This window comes from Marmota monax, unplaced genomic scaffold (genome assembly GCF_021218885.2).
Source record: "Marmota monax isolate L192 unplaced genomic scaffold, Marmota_monax_Labrador192_F-V1.1 WCK01_AAM20220418_F8-fsc00021, whole genome shotgun sequence".
Lineage (NCBI taxonomy): Eukaryota > Metazoa > Chordata > Mammalia > Rodentia > Sciuridae > Marmota > Marmota monax.
The window spans coordinates 18,944,714-18,959,227 of NW_026695228.1; the positions used below are offsets into that span (position 1 = coordinate 18,944,714).

The window sequence follows — 14,514 nt, forward strand, 5'->3', positions numbered from 1 at the left end:
AGCAGCTCTCCTGTATTTGTCTGGTGCTCTGGGTATACCTCCTATAATAAAATTGGGAATACTGTATTCAAGTGTTGTATTTTATTTATTTCACCTGCTAGATTATGAACTCTTTGATGGTAGGCACTGTGTCCTAGTCATCTCAATCTGTGGTGTCTGTCACAGTTCCTGAAACACAGTACCTAATAAAATTCACTGAATTTTGTCACAGGAAATTGGAATAAACAGGGGCTGGGGATGTGGCTCAATGGTAGAGCACTTGCCTAGCACGTGCGAGGCCCTGGGTTCAATTCTCAGCACCACATAAAGATAAATAAATAAAATAAAGGTCAATTGACAACTAAAAGAAATATTAAAAAAAAAAAAGAAAGAAATTGGAATAAACAAGGAAAGGGATTGAACGTTTCTGATACTTGAACATTAACAATATTATATTCACAGAAGTATTATTTTTCATTTTTTGCAGTACTAGGGACAGAATTTGGCCTTCCACAAGGCAGGAAAGTGCTCTACCACTGAGCTACCCTTCCAGCCCTGATACTCAGCATCTCATTAAACAAAAACAACTGCCTTTCTTGCACTGGGGGTATAGAACAGTGGAAGAGTGCCTGCCACTTGGAAAAAAGCATTGAAAAAAAATTTTCCCTATACACAAGTTCTAAAACGGAAGACCTATTCATCTGTACTGCAGTTCAAAATTACACAGGATGAGGGGCTGGGTTGTGGCTCAGGGGTAAAGCATTCGCCTCTTACGTGTGAGACCCTGGGTTCGGCCTTCAGCACCACATAAAAATAAATAAACAAAATAAAGATATTGTGCCCATGTATAACTAAATTTTTTTTTTAAATTACACAGGATAAAATATTTGCTTGGTTGCTTATTAACAAAAGGTATAGCTGAGTGTGATGGTGCATGCCTGCAATCAGTGACTCAGGAAAATAAGGCAGAAGAATTGCAAGTTTGAGGCTAGTCTTGGTAAATCTGGGAAAGTTTATTTCAAAATTAAAACAAAGAGCTGTGATATAGCTCAGTGACAGACTGCTACCCCCTTAAAAAAAAAAGAAAGGACAGGGGCTGGGATTTGGCTCAATGGCAGAGCACTTGCCTAGCATGTGTGAGGCACTAGGTTCAATCCTCAGCACCACATATAAATAAGTAAAAACTAAGGTACATCAACAACTAAAAATATATATTCTAAAGAAAAAAAAAGAGGGGACAATGAAAAAGGTATGTTAAAAGTATACACATGAGAAAGCCAGTTTACTGAGTATCTTTTCTATAATTTAATCAGCATAAAAAAAAAAAAACAAACAAAAAAAAAACCTGAGAAGCCCAGTGTGGTGGTGTACACCAGTAATCCCAGCAACTCAGGGGGTTGAGGCAGGAAGATTGCAGACTTGAGACCAGTCTCAGAATCTCTGTGTGACCCTGTCTCAAAATAAACAAATAAAAAAAGGGCTGGTGATGTAGATCAGTGGTGAGGTGCCCCTGGATTAAATTCCTAGTACCAAAAAAAATAAAAGATGAGAAACTGTTCCCATGATATGCATTTTTTCCCATGATATGCATTAAAATACTTTTAAATTTAAAAAAAAGTAAAAATGCTTTTATATAAAATTTGTTTTACTTCCACTAATTATCTAAGAGAAAATAAATAGATAACCTGAGAAAGCAAAGAATAAAGACTAAAGTTAAGAAGGGAGAACCAGGGCTGGATTGTGGTAGAGCGGTAGATACGCACTCACCTAGCATGTGCGAGCCCTGGGTTTGATCCCCAGCACCACATAAAAATAAATAAAATACAGGCATTGTGTCCAATTACAACTAAAAAATAAATATTTAAAAGAAGGGCGAGCCAATAAGCTCACGAATCGAAGTCTTGTCAATTCCAAGCCAAGTAGCAATTATAAATGATGGGGAGGAATCAGTTGTGGACTAAATAGAAATTGTAGAGACACATTTTATTCAAGCAAACCTTCATCATCTTGATCTTACAACATTTTAAAGGATAATATGGAAGCTTATTTTATCCTTCATCTCTAACAATCAAAGATTTTTTTCAGTCAGGCGCTGTGGCACACATCTGTAATCCCAGCAATTCTGGAGGCTGAGGCAAATGAATGGCAAGTTCAAGACAAGCCCCAGCAATTTAGCAAGCCCCTAAGCCACTCAGTGAAATGCTGTCTCAAAAATAAAAAAATACAAAGAGGTTGAAGATATGTTTCAGTGGTAAAGTGCTCCTTTGTCCAATGAACACATTCAACTCTGGTTATCTGCAAAACTGATATTATGCTTTCAATATTTGTAATAAGAAAGTGAATATAATCAAAGATTTTAACCTTCAGCATTCATTTAAGAAGTGTGCTTTGATAAAAAAACCTTACTAAAAAACTGTTTTGAAAAAGTGAGTGGTCTGAAGAATAATAAAAAATATCTGGAATGCTACCAATATCATATATTTGTCTACCTGAGTGACATGATACACTTTGGGAAATAAACCCACATGAAACTACCAGATTTATCAATTTATTAGGGAGAAATTTAAATCTGTCTTGGGTATGAATCTATTTAAAAATTTTCATCATTTCATATTCTTGAGGTATTAATTGCTGTAAATAAATTTTATAAATGGAAAATGTTAGTGTAAACAATGCTGTTGGGAAGCCTTTTGTTTCTCAATGTTAAGGGAAGTTAATGTGTGTTGACTCAATTTCCTGTTTAAAAGACAAATCCACTATAGCACAGATTCCATCTGCAGGAGAGAAAATGTACTATTGTTTAAGGATACTGTGGTTTTCTTGGATATGTTTAGGATAAACAGAAGCTCAGTCAAACTTTCCTCACTCTGTATTTACTATCCATTAATCTTACATATGGAAGAAGAAAAAACTCTGAGCATCAATGTGCTGCAAAAAAAATTATATTGTTGTGTTCAGTGATTTTTGTAGAAGTAAAGTTCTCCCCAGAGACCAGAGGTTCCAAAACAGGGCTGGGGATGTGGCTCAAGCGCGCTCGCCTGGCATGCATGCGGCCCGGGTTCGATCCTCAGCACCACATACCAACAAAGATGTTGTGTCCGCTGAGAACTAAAAATAATAAATAAATTAAAAAAAAAAAAAAAAAAAAAAGATTCCAAAACAGTAATACAAAACCAAGTTATATTCCCTTACATGGATCAAGAACACTCTCATTTTAAATTAACATCCATGGCAGATACAGCTAGACCAAACAGTTCTGAAATAAAAGTAGGTCAGAAAAGAAGCTCTCTGCATATCACTGATACCAACTGCAGATAAGAAAAAATTAAAATACTAGCAAACAGCTTATAACAAGAAATGTGTTTGAATTTTGATCACAAAATGAAGAGGGGTCAGGGGAAAGAAAAACAAAGGTAGGGATAAACAAGAAAGAGAAAGAACAAATTTTTAAAAAGGAAATATTTTTAGTGTACTACTAAAGTAAGTTCCTCAACAAATAAATACTTTTAAGAACTTATAAAGCAATCTCAATTGTTAGAACAATTTGAGAAACTAAATCAAAGCACTACAGAAACCAAGATGTCACTAGGCCCACTGTATCTTAAAATGAGGCCCAGGGAACCAGTAAGCACCAAATTCGGCTGGGAGGTCAAATAATTTTCATGGGAATACTAGAACATCACTTTTTCATTAAGTTGACATGTATACTGATGGCACAAAAGTAGTAGTGGCATCTTAGCACAAATCAAGATGGTGACAGCTAAGAACAAACTGTCTTAGCCATTTCATTTACTGCCATACCTTCAAAATTAAGCCAGTTTAAAGTAAACATTTCCTTGATGAAACAATAAAAATTATTGATTTTATTTATTTTATTACACCTAATTGTCTAAATATGTGTTTTTAATATTTGGTGATAAGAAGTGGGAGGTATGTGGAAGGACTAAACATCCATTGTCAAAAGCATGAGGGCTGTCCACAGGAAAAGCACTGTGTCAACCACTTGAGTCTTGAGGGTAACTGTTTTAATTAAACACTACAGGTGTATTTAAAAGGTAGTCAGAATCTTAGTACACACTCTTAGGTGGATAAAGGGGGTCCACTGACAGCTTACCTCCAGGAGTAGAAGGGTCTCTTGTTCTGTCCACTCTCTTCCAGCACTAGCACCTTTACTCTTTAAAAGCAAAATCAACAATGATTTAGTCATAAAGATGAATATGGATGGAGGAAAGCAAGATTCCCTTTTAAGTTCACAGGACTGTTACATGCAAATATGCAAAGTAAGTCCCTCAACAAATAAATACTTTTAAGAACTTAAACTTCCAACAAAAGGTCATCATATTTCAAAAATTCTTGCTATCAGGGACTCATAAATGATTTGGACATGTTATTTCTATTATTTTGATACTTGGAAAGACCTTTTGCAGACAATAAAGACACAGTAACTATAGTACATATCAAAAATTGACAACTATTTAGTATACATTTAATGTAACAACTATTTAGTATAACTTGAAAAGATAACTTTTTCCAAGATTCCAAGACGTTACACATATATAAAACACTGATAGGTTCATGAATCTAATCCCATCAAATTAATTTTAACTCATTTTTAACATCCTTGATTTTTTAAAAAAATCTCCAATTCCCTAAATTACAAATTACCTCTTTAATATAGTTTTTTTTTTTAAAATAGCTTACAAATCATGGCATTTGGGCCATAGACTGCAGGTAACAAATTATGATTTGTTGAGTCACTGGGGTATTCAATCTATATCATTCTAAAATATTTTTCTTTTGGTGGGTGTGTGGACGGGTGGATGTGCCTAAACACATAGTCCTAGAGAACAAAAAGAACTAATCTAAGTATTGTAGAATTAAAAACCTAGAGTACGGTGTTTTGAAAAAGAAAAGATACATATACCTGTAACTCACAATATATTGCTCAGATCCCCTGAGGATTACGTTAGAAAATAACTAAAGCCAATTTGGAAAGCAGTATGGAGATTTCTTGGAAAGCTGGGAATGGAACCACCATTTGACCCAGCTATTCCCCTTCTCGGTCTATTCCCTAAAGACCTAAAAAGAGCATGCTACAGGGACACTGCTACATGGATGTTCATAGCAGCACAATTCACAATAGCAAGATTGTGGAACCAACCTAGATGTCCTTCAATAGACGAATGGATAAAAAAAATGTGGCATTGATACACAAGGGAGTATTACTCTGCATTAAAAAATGACAAAATCATAGAATTTGCAGGGAAATGGATGGCATTAGAGCAGATTATGCTAAGTGAAGCTAGCCAATCCCTAAAAAACAAATGCCAAATGTCTTCTTTGATATAAGGAGAGTAACTAAGAACAGAGTAGGGACGAAGAGCATGAGAAGAAGATTAACATTAAACAGGGATGAGAGGTGGGAGGGAAAGGGAGAGAGAAGGGAAATTGCATGGAAATGGAAGGAGACCCTCAGGGTTATACAAAATTACATACAAGAGGAAGTGAGGGGAAAGGGAAAAATAATACAAGGGGGAGAAATGAATGACAGTAGAGGGGGTAGAGAGAGAAGAGGGGAGGGAAGGGGAGGGGAGGGGGGATAGTAGAGGATAGGAAAGGCAGCAGAATACAACAGACACTAGTATGGCAATATGTAAATCAATGGATGTGTAACTGATGTGAATCTGCAATCTGTATACGGGGTAAAAATGGGAGTTCATAACCCACTTGAATCAAAGTGTGAAATATGATATATCAAGAATTATGTAATGTTTTGAACAACCAACAATAAAAATTAAAAAAAAAAAACAAAAATCCATAAATAAACAAAAAATCCCCTAAGTTTTAATGACTCAATAATGATCAATAAACTTGGAAAAATAGTACTCTCAAAAAAAAAAAAAAAAAGAAAATAACTAAAGGTTCTTCTTTTTAATAAACCAGAATCAGGTGACCAATCCAATTTAGAGCCCAAGAAGAATAAAATTCATTAACATTTCATCTAAATTCTGAAGATATCAGAGCCAAGAGAATAAAGGGAAGATCTATAAAACCTGGACATGAACATCAGTTGGGCAGGTCTTCAGCAAACATTTCCCCATATCTTTGGCACAGTGTATAGCACAGACTTTGTCCATTCTCGGTGGTTTAAGTCAATCTTTCTCTCCTTAAAATCAAATGACTCAAGAAAGATCACATGTAGCCTCATCAGAGCCCATGAAATGTTTACTGAGGTTTCTGCATGATTTATTTTTTCTTTTGATTTACTGAGTTATAACACACACACATACACACACACAAACACACACACTCTCACAAATAAATATTTAGTGTGCTGCTTGATACAACTTTACCTACAACTCGTATGATACAACTCAAAAACCCCAAATACGCCTTGAAATCTCAAGTTGACAGCCACCCTCAGGAGGACACACTATTCTGAACACTCCTACCATTGGTTAGATTACTTGGACCTGAATTTTAAAATAATGAAATCATATGATATGTAGTTTGTGGGGTCTGCATTCTTTTTCAATATTATGTCAACGACATTCAACCACGTTTTTATAGGAAGAAGTAGGTAATTTTTAAGTGATATTATATTATCTAAACAAAAGACAAATCTTACTATTCATACATTTTGGTTATGTATATTGTTTTGCTAACTGATTAAAATTAAAATGAACATTCTTATAGATTCATTTGTTAATTCTCTTTTATACTCATTTATCAACGTATCTAGATATATTAGGGGTGTGTGTGTGTGTGTATACAGATGTTTGTAACTGGATATCTCTATGTTTAGCTATAATTTAATGTTCATTCCACTTCCACTTCCTCAGAATTTATGTATGTTGGTATTTTTTTCTTCCTTAAATGTATGGTTCAAATCTGTGGAATCATCTAGGCTAAGAGTTTGTTCTGGGGAACATATTTACCTATATATTGATATATTAGATATAAGGCCACTCAGAGGTATTAGCTATTGTCTTTTTAACATGTAGCATCAGTATTAATATATGCTTTTTAATTTTTTTAGTTGTAGATGGACACAATTCCTTTATTTTACTTATTTATTTTTATGTGGTGCTGAGGATAGAACCTGGTGCCTCACACATGCTTGGCAAGTGCTCTACCACTGAGCCACAACCCCAGCCCTACGCTTTCATTAATGATCAGTAATTTATGTCTTCTTTTTTCTTCTTATCACTGTGGATGAAGATTTATAAAATTTATTCATCTCTTCCAAGTACAAGTCCTTACTCCATAACTTTCTTTATTAGTTATCTGATTGGAGATTCTAGTTTTTATTTTGTTACCAGTGAACTATGGGAAGTCACCCGTGAATTACTTGAGGGTCTTCTCTTGGTATAGAGCTATGGAGATTTATCTTTATTCTTGGGAACTATCCTCTGCTACCCATACCCCGCATTAGATTGCCCAAGGCACATGACCTCTATGTCTGTTCTACTAGGAAGACCCCTTGTAGACCCGGAGTTGGGCTTAACTCATTGGGAAATGGACAGCCCACCTCCTACCTTATCTGGCAAAGAACATTCCATGGAAAAACCTTTGATGTTCCCTGATATAAATAAAGCAAGCATGGGCTCCATTTTGCTCTTTTCAGTGTGGAAGCTTGTTCCCTAAGATTGACTAGTCCATCCGCCACAACTTTTAAAATTATTTTTTGTGTTCTGTGGTTTTTTCACCACTCTATTTTTTTTTATCCTTTATTTCGCAGCCAGCCCATCCCCCCCAAGAGGAAACCTATTTCTACCGCCCATGCGGAATATGGATGGGAGTCAACTACATTTATTTTACATGTATAAAATTGTACAATATGTTATGATTTTGTCATTAATGTCACTATATGATTTCAATCCTTTTAAATGTACAGAGATTCACTTTATCATTCAGGATTGGGTCTAATTTGGTGAATGTTCCCTGGTACTTGAAAAGTTCTTTTGCAGTCTTTTATAAAAACCAAACAAACAGGTCATGCTGCTTGATAGTATTGTTCTAAGTCTTTTATATATTTTAAAATATATTTTAGTTGTAGCTGGACACAATATCTTTATTTTATTTTTATGTGGTGCTGAGGATTGAACCCAGGGCCCTGCACATGCTAGGCGAGCGCTCTACTGCTGAGCCACAACCAGAGCCTGGCATATATTATGTTTTTTTTTAAACAGTTATTTTTTAGTTGTAGTTGGACACGATACCTTTATTTATTTTTATGTGGTGCTAAGGATTGAACCTAGGGCCTCACATGTACTAGGCGAGTGCTCTACCACTGAGCCACAACCCAAGCCCAGTCTATTATATTCTTAATGATTTCCTAACTACTGCTTCTCTCAATGACTGAGAAAGGAACATTGCAATCTCCAACATAATTGTGTCTTTTTCTCTTTTCAGTTTTCTAACTTTTTGCTTTCTATATTTCAGTGCTCTTTAATTAGTTGCACATATATGGAATGTCCTTTCGATGAATCCCTTTATCATTATGAAATATCTGATTAAATCTGTTAAAATAACTTTCTGAGGTCTACTTTTACCAATATTAAAGAGAGTGACTTGTGCTTTCCATTGATTAGTGTTTACAAAGGGATATCTTCTTCACTTCTTATACTGTTACTCTACATCTTTTATTTGAAGTGGGTTTCTTATGGACAACATCGTATTCTGATTTGGTAATCTAATTGAGCTATTTTTGCTTTTTTTTCCTTTATTTTATTTTTTTAGCTTTAGGTGGACACAATATCTTTATTTTATTTTTAAGAGGTGCTGAGGATCAAAGTGTCTCACGCTTGCCAGGCGAGCACGCTACTACTTGAGTAACATCCCCAGCCCCTATTTCTGCTCTTTGAGTATTAAAAATCACTTTTTTCTTTTTTGTGGGTGGCGCTGAGGATTGAATCCAGGGCCTTGTGCATGCCAGGTAAGTACTATACCAATAAGCCACAACCCCAGCCCCAAATCACTTTTTAAAATTATCATTATAATTGCTAGGGTTAGACGTAAATATACAAGCTTGTTATTAGACTTCTACTCTTTTAATCAGTTCCTTATATTCTCCCTCTCCCTTCCTTCTTATGGAGTTTGTGTGTGTGTGTACTTACCTCCGTTATTTGCTTACTTGTTATACATTATTAAAGAGTTTTAGTAAGATTTATAATGCTCATTTATAACTTATCACAGTGTAATTTCTTTTTTTTTAATTTATTTTTTTAGTTGTAGTTGGAAACAATATTCATTTATTTTTATGTGGTGCTGAGGATCGAACCCAGGGTCTTGCACTTGCGAGCCGAGCGCTCCACTGTAGAGCCACAACCCCAGCCCCACAGTGTGATTTCAAATACCATTTTAGTACTTCATGTAAAGGTTAAATACCTTAGTCCGGTATGCGTCTATTCTCCCTCCCATCCTTCATGCCAACTGTTTGGAATCTAACATCCATATGTTATAGACGTAAATATACAATATTACTTTTGCTATAAATAATCCCTTATCATTCCTAAAAACTAAAAAGAACTGGAAATGTCTTTTTTTTTATTTAAAGTTTATTTAAATAAGTTTATTATTATTTAAATTTTTTTGGGGTAGTTGTAGATGGACAGAATATCTTTATTTTATTTGTTCATTTATATTTTGTGCTAAGGATCGAACCCAGTGCCTCACACATGCTAGGCAAGTGCTCTGCCACTGAGCTATAGCCCCAACCGACCAAAAATGTTTTTTATACTGATATACAAGTTGACTTTTTTTGGCACTCTTCTATGTAGATGCATTCCATTCCCAAAAATGCTTGGTCAAATTATAGTTTATCTTGATTTAGTATTTTCCTCTTGTTTATAAATAATGCAAAAAATTCACATTGATTTAACTAAATTTAACCTCCAAGCAACTTTTTGCCATTTCTTCATGCCATAAACTCTATATCTAACAACATATTTACTCTTTTCTGTTCTCCTTATTCCTTCCTTGACTCAAGTACTTCTGTCTGGGATTATTACCCTTCATTCTGAAGAACTCCTTTAGGTCTTCCACTGTAAGCTACTGAAGTTCTCCACGATCTTCAAAGTCTGCAAACAGATTTACTCTATCTATCTTCCATTACAAAGGTATTTCTACTGGATACAGAATTCCTATTTTTTATTACTTTAAAATATTATTCTAGGGCTGGGGATGTGGCTCAAGCGGTAGCGCGCTCGCCTGGCATGCGTGCGGCCCGGGTTCGATCCTCAGCACCACATACAAACAATGATGCTGTGTCCGCCCATAACTAAAAAATAAATATTAAAATTCTCTCTCTCGCTCGATTTAAATAAATAATTAAATAAATAAATAAAATATTGTTCTATTTGTTCTCAACTGTAATATTTTTTGTTGAAAATTCAGCATTTTATTATTCCTTTGAGTTTAATATATCCATTTCTACCTCCATTCCTACCTGTAACTGGCTTTTTTTCAGATAATGTTTTTAAGAGATTTAATACATTTGGGGGGCTGGGATTGTAGCTCAGTGGCAGAGAGCTTGCCCCCCCATGTATATGTATATATATATATATATATATACACATATTTGGGTATGGTTTTCTCAGTATCCAAATTTGGAACTGTTTGGTGAGTATCTGATCCATTTTTATTAGTTCCGGAAAATTTTTAGCCATCATATTTTTAGAAATCACTCCTTCTCCACTCTTTTTCTTTGAGTCTAAAGAAATATATTAATTCTTTTGACTAAATATCTCTTAAACTCTATTCTCTTTGTCCTGTCCTCTCTTTATACCACATACTTTCTTTGTGTCTTACTATTTTAGTATATTTCAGCTAAAGTATCTACTAACATGTCTGAGTTCACTAACATGTCTTTTGCTGTATCTAGTCTGCTGTTAAAGTCTTCCAATGAGTTTATTTTAGGTATAATTTTCAATTCTAGAATATTCATGATTCTTTAAATATATTTCAGTTCTCTGTTCAACTTCTCCATTTTCCCACGTATACTATTCATAGTTATTTTAAAATACCTATCTGCTAACCATAGGAAAAAAGGGTGTGTGTTGTTTTATAAAATGCCATCGAATTTCCATAGAAAGCTCACTTCCTTCCTCCACATAGGTAGATTTTACTTTCCATGGAAAACAATGCATCTTAAAAGGACAGAGTACATTCTGGGCTGTAGTCTCTATGTGTTTACAAAAAATTATCTTACCTTTGCTAATGTTTTCTTGGAGTAGATGTCAGTACGAAGACCAAAGTTCTGCAAATCAATTGGTTTTTCCTTGTTCTTCTCAGGAAAATTTAACATCTGCTGAGCAGCAGGTACCTATGAGTAAGAAAAATGATAAATTATTATATTACCTATTCAAAGTAAAAGGGATAAAGGTTTTTTAAGAATCCTTAATACTGGCATTCATATCACTCCTGGTGAAAAACAACAATACACACACATATACACACCAAAAAAATAACTGACCAAGGGCTGGGGTTGTGGCTCAGTGGTGGAGTGCTTGCTTTGCACATGTAATGCACTGGGTTCAACCCTTAGCACCACATAAAAATAAATAAACAAAATAAAGATATTGTGTACATTCCAGACTTTAAAAAAAAAGAAAAAAATTAAAACTGACCCAAACACTGAAATCTCCACTTACACTTGTAACAAAACTCAACATGTAAGAAACATTTTCTGGCATTTTTCACTGGGCTCTGTCGTGTCCACCTGTAATCCCAGAAACTCAGGAGACAGAGGGAAAGGGATGGCAAGTTCAAAGGCCTGTCTGAGCAACTTAGCAAGACCCTCAGAATTTTGATGCTTTTTTCCCTTTCATTCCTGAAAAGACAACAATTTTTTTTTTTAATATATGCTCTAGTTCACACTGGGGGGAAATTTGTAGCTTACGTTCTTATTATACCATCTTATTGCTATTTATAATTTGTTTAGCATAATAATAATATTTTCAACATGTGTATGGATGTCCACTTTTCAAATCTTTAATCAACTTTTGAACATTTTTTTATTCACATTACTAGGACTGAATGAAAGAGAAGTTGTTTTTGTGTTATTTGCTTATTAGTGATGGCAGAAGGATAAAGGATAAATATGAATGGAAACCTATAATTTGAAAGAATAAGACAAACAGGTTTGTAACTGGTGACATTGTTACCTTAAACACTAAATGGTTTTTTTTTTCTTTTCTTTTTTTTAATTGTTTTGAGGTGGTGGTGGTACTGGGGATTGAATACAGTAACATTCTAACACTGAGCGACATCCTTTTAATTTTTTGAAATTTTGACACAGGGTCTTACTAAGTTGCCCAGATTGACCTTGAACTTGATGATCCGCCTGCATCAATCTTCTGAGTCACTGTGATTATAGGTGTATGTCACCATGCCCAGCAAACACTACAAATTATTAACAGATGAGCATTTATAATAGCAAAACAAAACACATTCGACACACAAACCCAAAAGCTATCAGCTAAGAAATAACTTTCTAAGACAATAATTACTCCTGAATAGGAATGCTTCCAGTGGATGTTGCCATCTAGGCCTGAAGAGAAGTTAGCAATAATTTACCTGAGGTGATCGAAGATGCAGAGGCACAAGCCCAGAGGGAGTATCAGCTAATACATTGAAATGAGGAGTAGGAGGCGGTCCCATTGCCATGGGTCGACTTTCTGGATCAACTTGATAATTAACGAGCCCCCACTGCTCTAAAAAGGCATGAACCCTGAAGAATAAAGCTCCGAAAATTAAAATCTAGAGAATTAACCTCATTTCTACAACCATCATCATGTCATTAAAAACCAAAATGCATAATTATGCCACAGTATATTCTATTGTCATGTATAACTGAAAAGAACTAAAAAAGTATGAAGATGTGAATTTGGTATCAACATACCTTATATACAGAGATATAATAAATTATTGTATAATGGTGTATTAAGAATTGTAATGAAAAAATAAATAAACGGGAAAAAAAGTACAGGAAAGCAAGTAAATATGTTCTCTGCAAGCTTCATACCACCAAAGTACCAGACAAATTCGATTTGTTACATGAGTGATAACTTGTACAAACCCAAAATGTTGTGGCTAATATAAATCCTCAAAACCAATGATAAACTAAAGTTTAATAGTTTTGATCACAGTAACGAGAACAAATGCTTTTTAGGTCAACAGTGAAAAAACTCAAGCATAGATTCAATTCACAGAAGGAAATCCACATTTTGTATTTTTTTCCTCAGACAGATTTAAGACAGAGTCTATCCACTTCCCACGCAATTCACTGTTTATCTCTGCTAATTTTATGATTTGATTTTAAAATTAAAAACATCCAAAAAACTCAGTATTAAAAATTTTGAACACATGTTTATTAGATTTACATTATTAAGATTTACACATTACTAATAAAAAACATCCAGTTTAATCAAATATTAAAAGCAATGCATCAGTAACCACGTGCTGTGAAATATCTAAAAAGAAGTCAAAGAAATTTACCTCATCACAGCACACACATCTCCAGTCAAGTTCCTCCGACAAGCAGTGCTGGTTAAATACTCTTGGGGGTTCAGACGGTATGTGTCAATCATAAAATTTCTATATGCCAAGTATCTAAAAAAACATGGGCAAAATTCAATTTTTTTTTCCAGTTGTACTAGAGAAGGAACCCAGGGCTTCTCTTGTGCTAGGCAAGTGTTTTACCACAGAACTACATCTTTCAGATCCCCAAGGGCAAAATTCATAAGGCAGACATGCAATTCTTTCAGAAATAGTTACTCAAAGAATCAAACTTCTTCAGATTCTTCAAAATTGTATACAACAAAAAATTAAGACAGCAGGCAACAAACAACAGTGATAATGAGTATTTACAGTTGTCAGTTAACTCAGAAATCCTATTAAGCAAAGTAATTATTTACTAGTGTATAACAAAAAATAGATTGATTTGATGATGTTAATGTGAAATAACAACCACAAACTTGGTCATGGTGGAGAAGGGATTTATAAATCCTTGGATGCATGCAGAATCTACAGATAACACATGATTTCTTAGGCCATCTCTCCTATTACCATCTACTTAGCACTTAGGGTGTGCCAAGCACTATTCTAAGCGTTCTCCATATAGTAACTCAATTAATCCTCAAAATCCCACAATAAAGTAAGATCTTTTATCATCCCATTTATAGATGAGACATAAGCACAGACTGGTTAAAAACTATGTTAGGCTACTGGGCTGGGAAGCATAAGAGCCAGAATGAACATAGGAAGTATGGTGGCTGTGGAATCTATGCTCTTAACCTCTGCTCCAACTCATTTCTACAATCTTTCTATAGCCACATGTCAATTTGACATGACTGTATACCTTCCCATGGCAGCAGTTCCAGGGAGACCCAGGAAAGCAACAAGTAAAACCCATGGAGCCAAATTCAGAGGTAAGACAAGAACATACAAAAAAGTTAAAAAAAAAAAAAAAAAAAAAAAGACTCAGTGGCATAGCAGATTCCGCAATGCATCCAAGCATATCCACCAAAAATA

General features: G+C 34.6%; 1 protein-coding gene across 2 annotated transcripts in view; it reads right to left on the minus strand.

Annotated features, from left to right (window-relative positions):
* Smarcc1 (SWI/SNF related, matrix associated, actin dependent regulator of chromatin subfamily c member 1) overlaps window positions 1-14,514 on the minus strand; it is a 142,281-nt gene that overhangs the window by 48,414 nt on the left and 79,353 nt on the right. For both annotated transcript variants that reach the window (XM_046436403.1, XM_046436404.1), the window contains exons 16-19: window positions 13,480-13,593; window positions 12,559-12,712; window positions 11,192-11,305; window positions 4,094-4,153 (exon numbers count right to left, since the gene is read on the minus strand). In XM_046436403.1, the coding sequence (XP_046292359.1) occupies window positions 4,094-4,153; window positions 11,192-11,305; window positions 12,559-12,712; window positions 13,480-13,593 (442 nt within the window). The remainder of the gene's footprint in view (window positions 1-4,093; window positions 4,154-11,191; window positions 11,306-12,558; window positions 12,713-13,479; window positions 13,594-14,514) is intronic.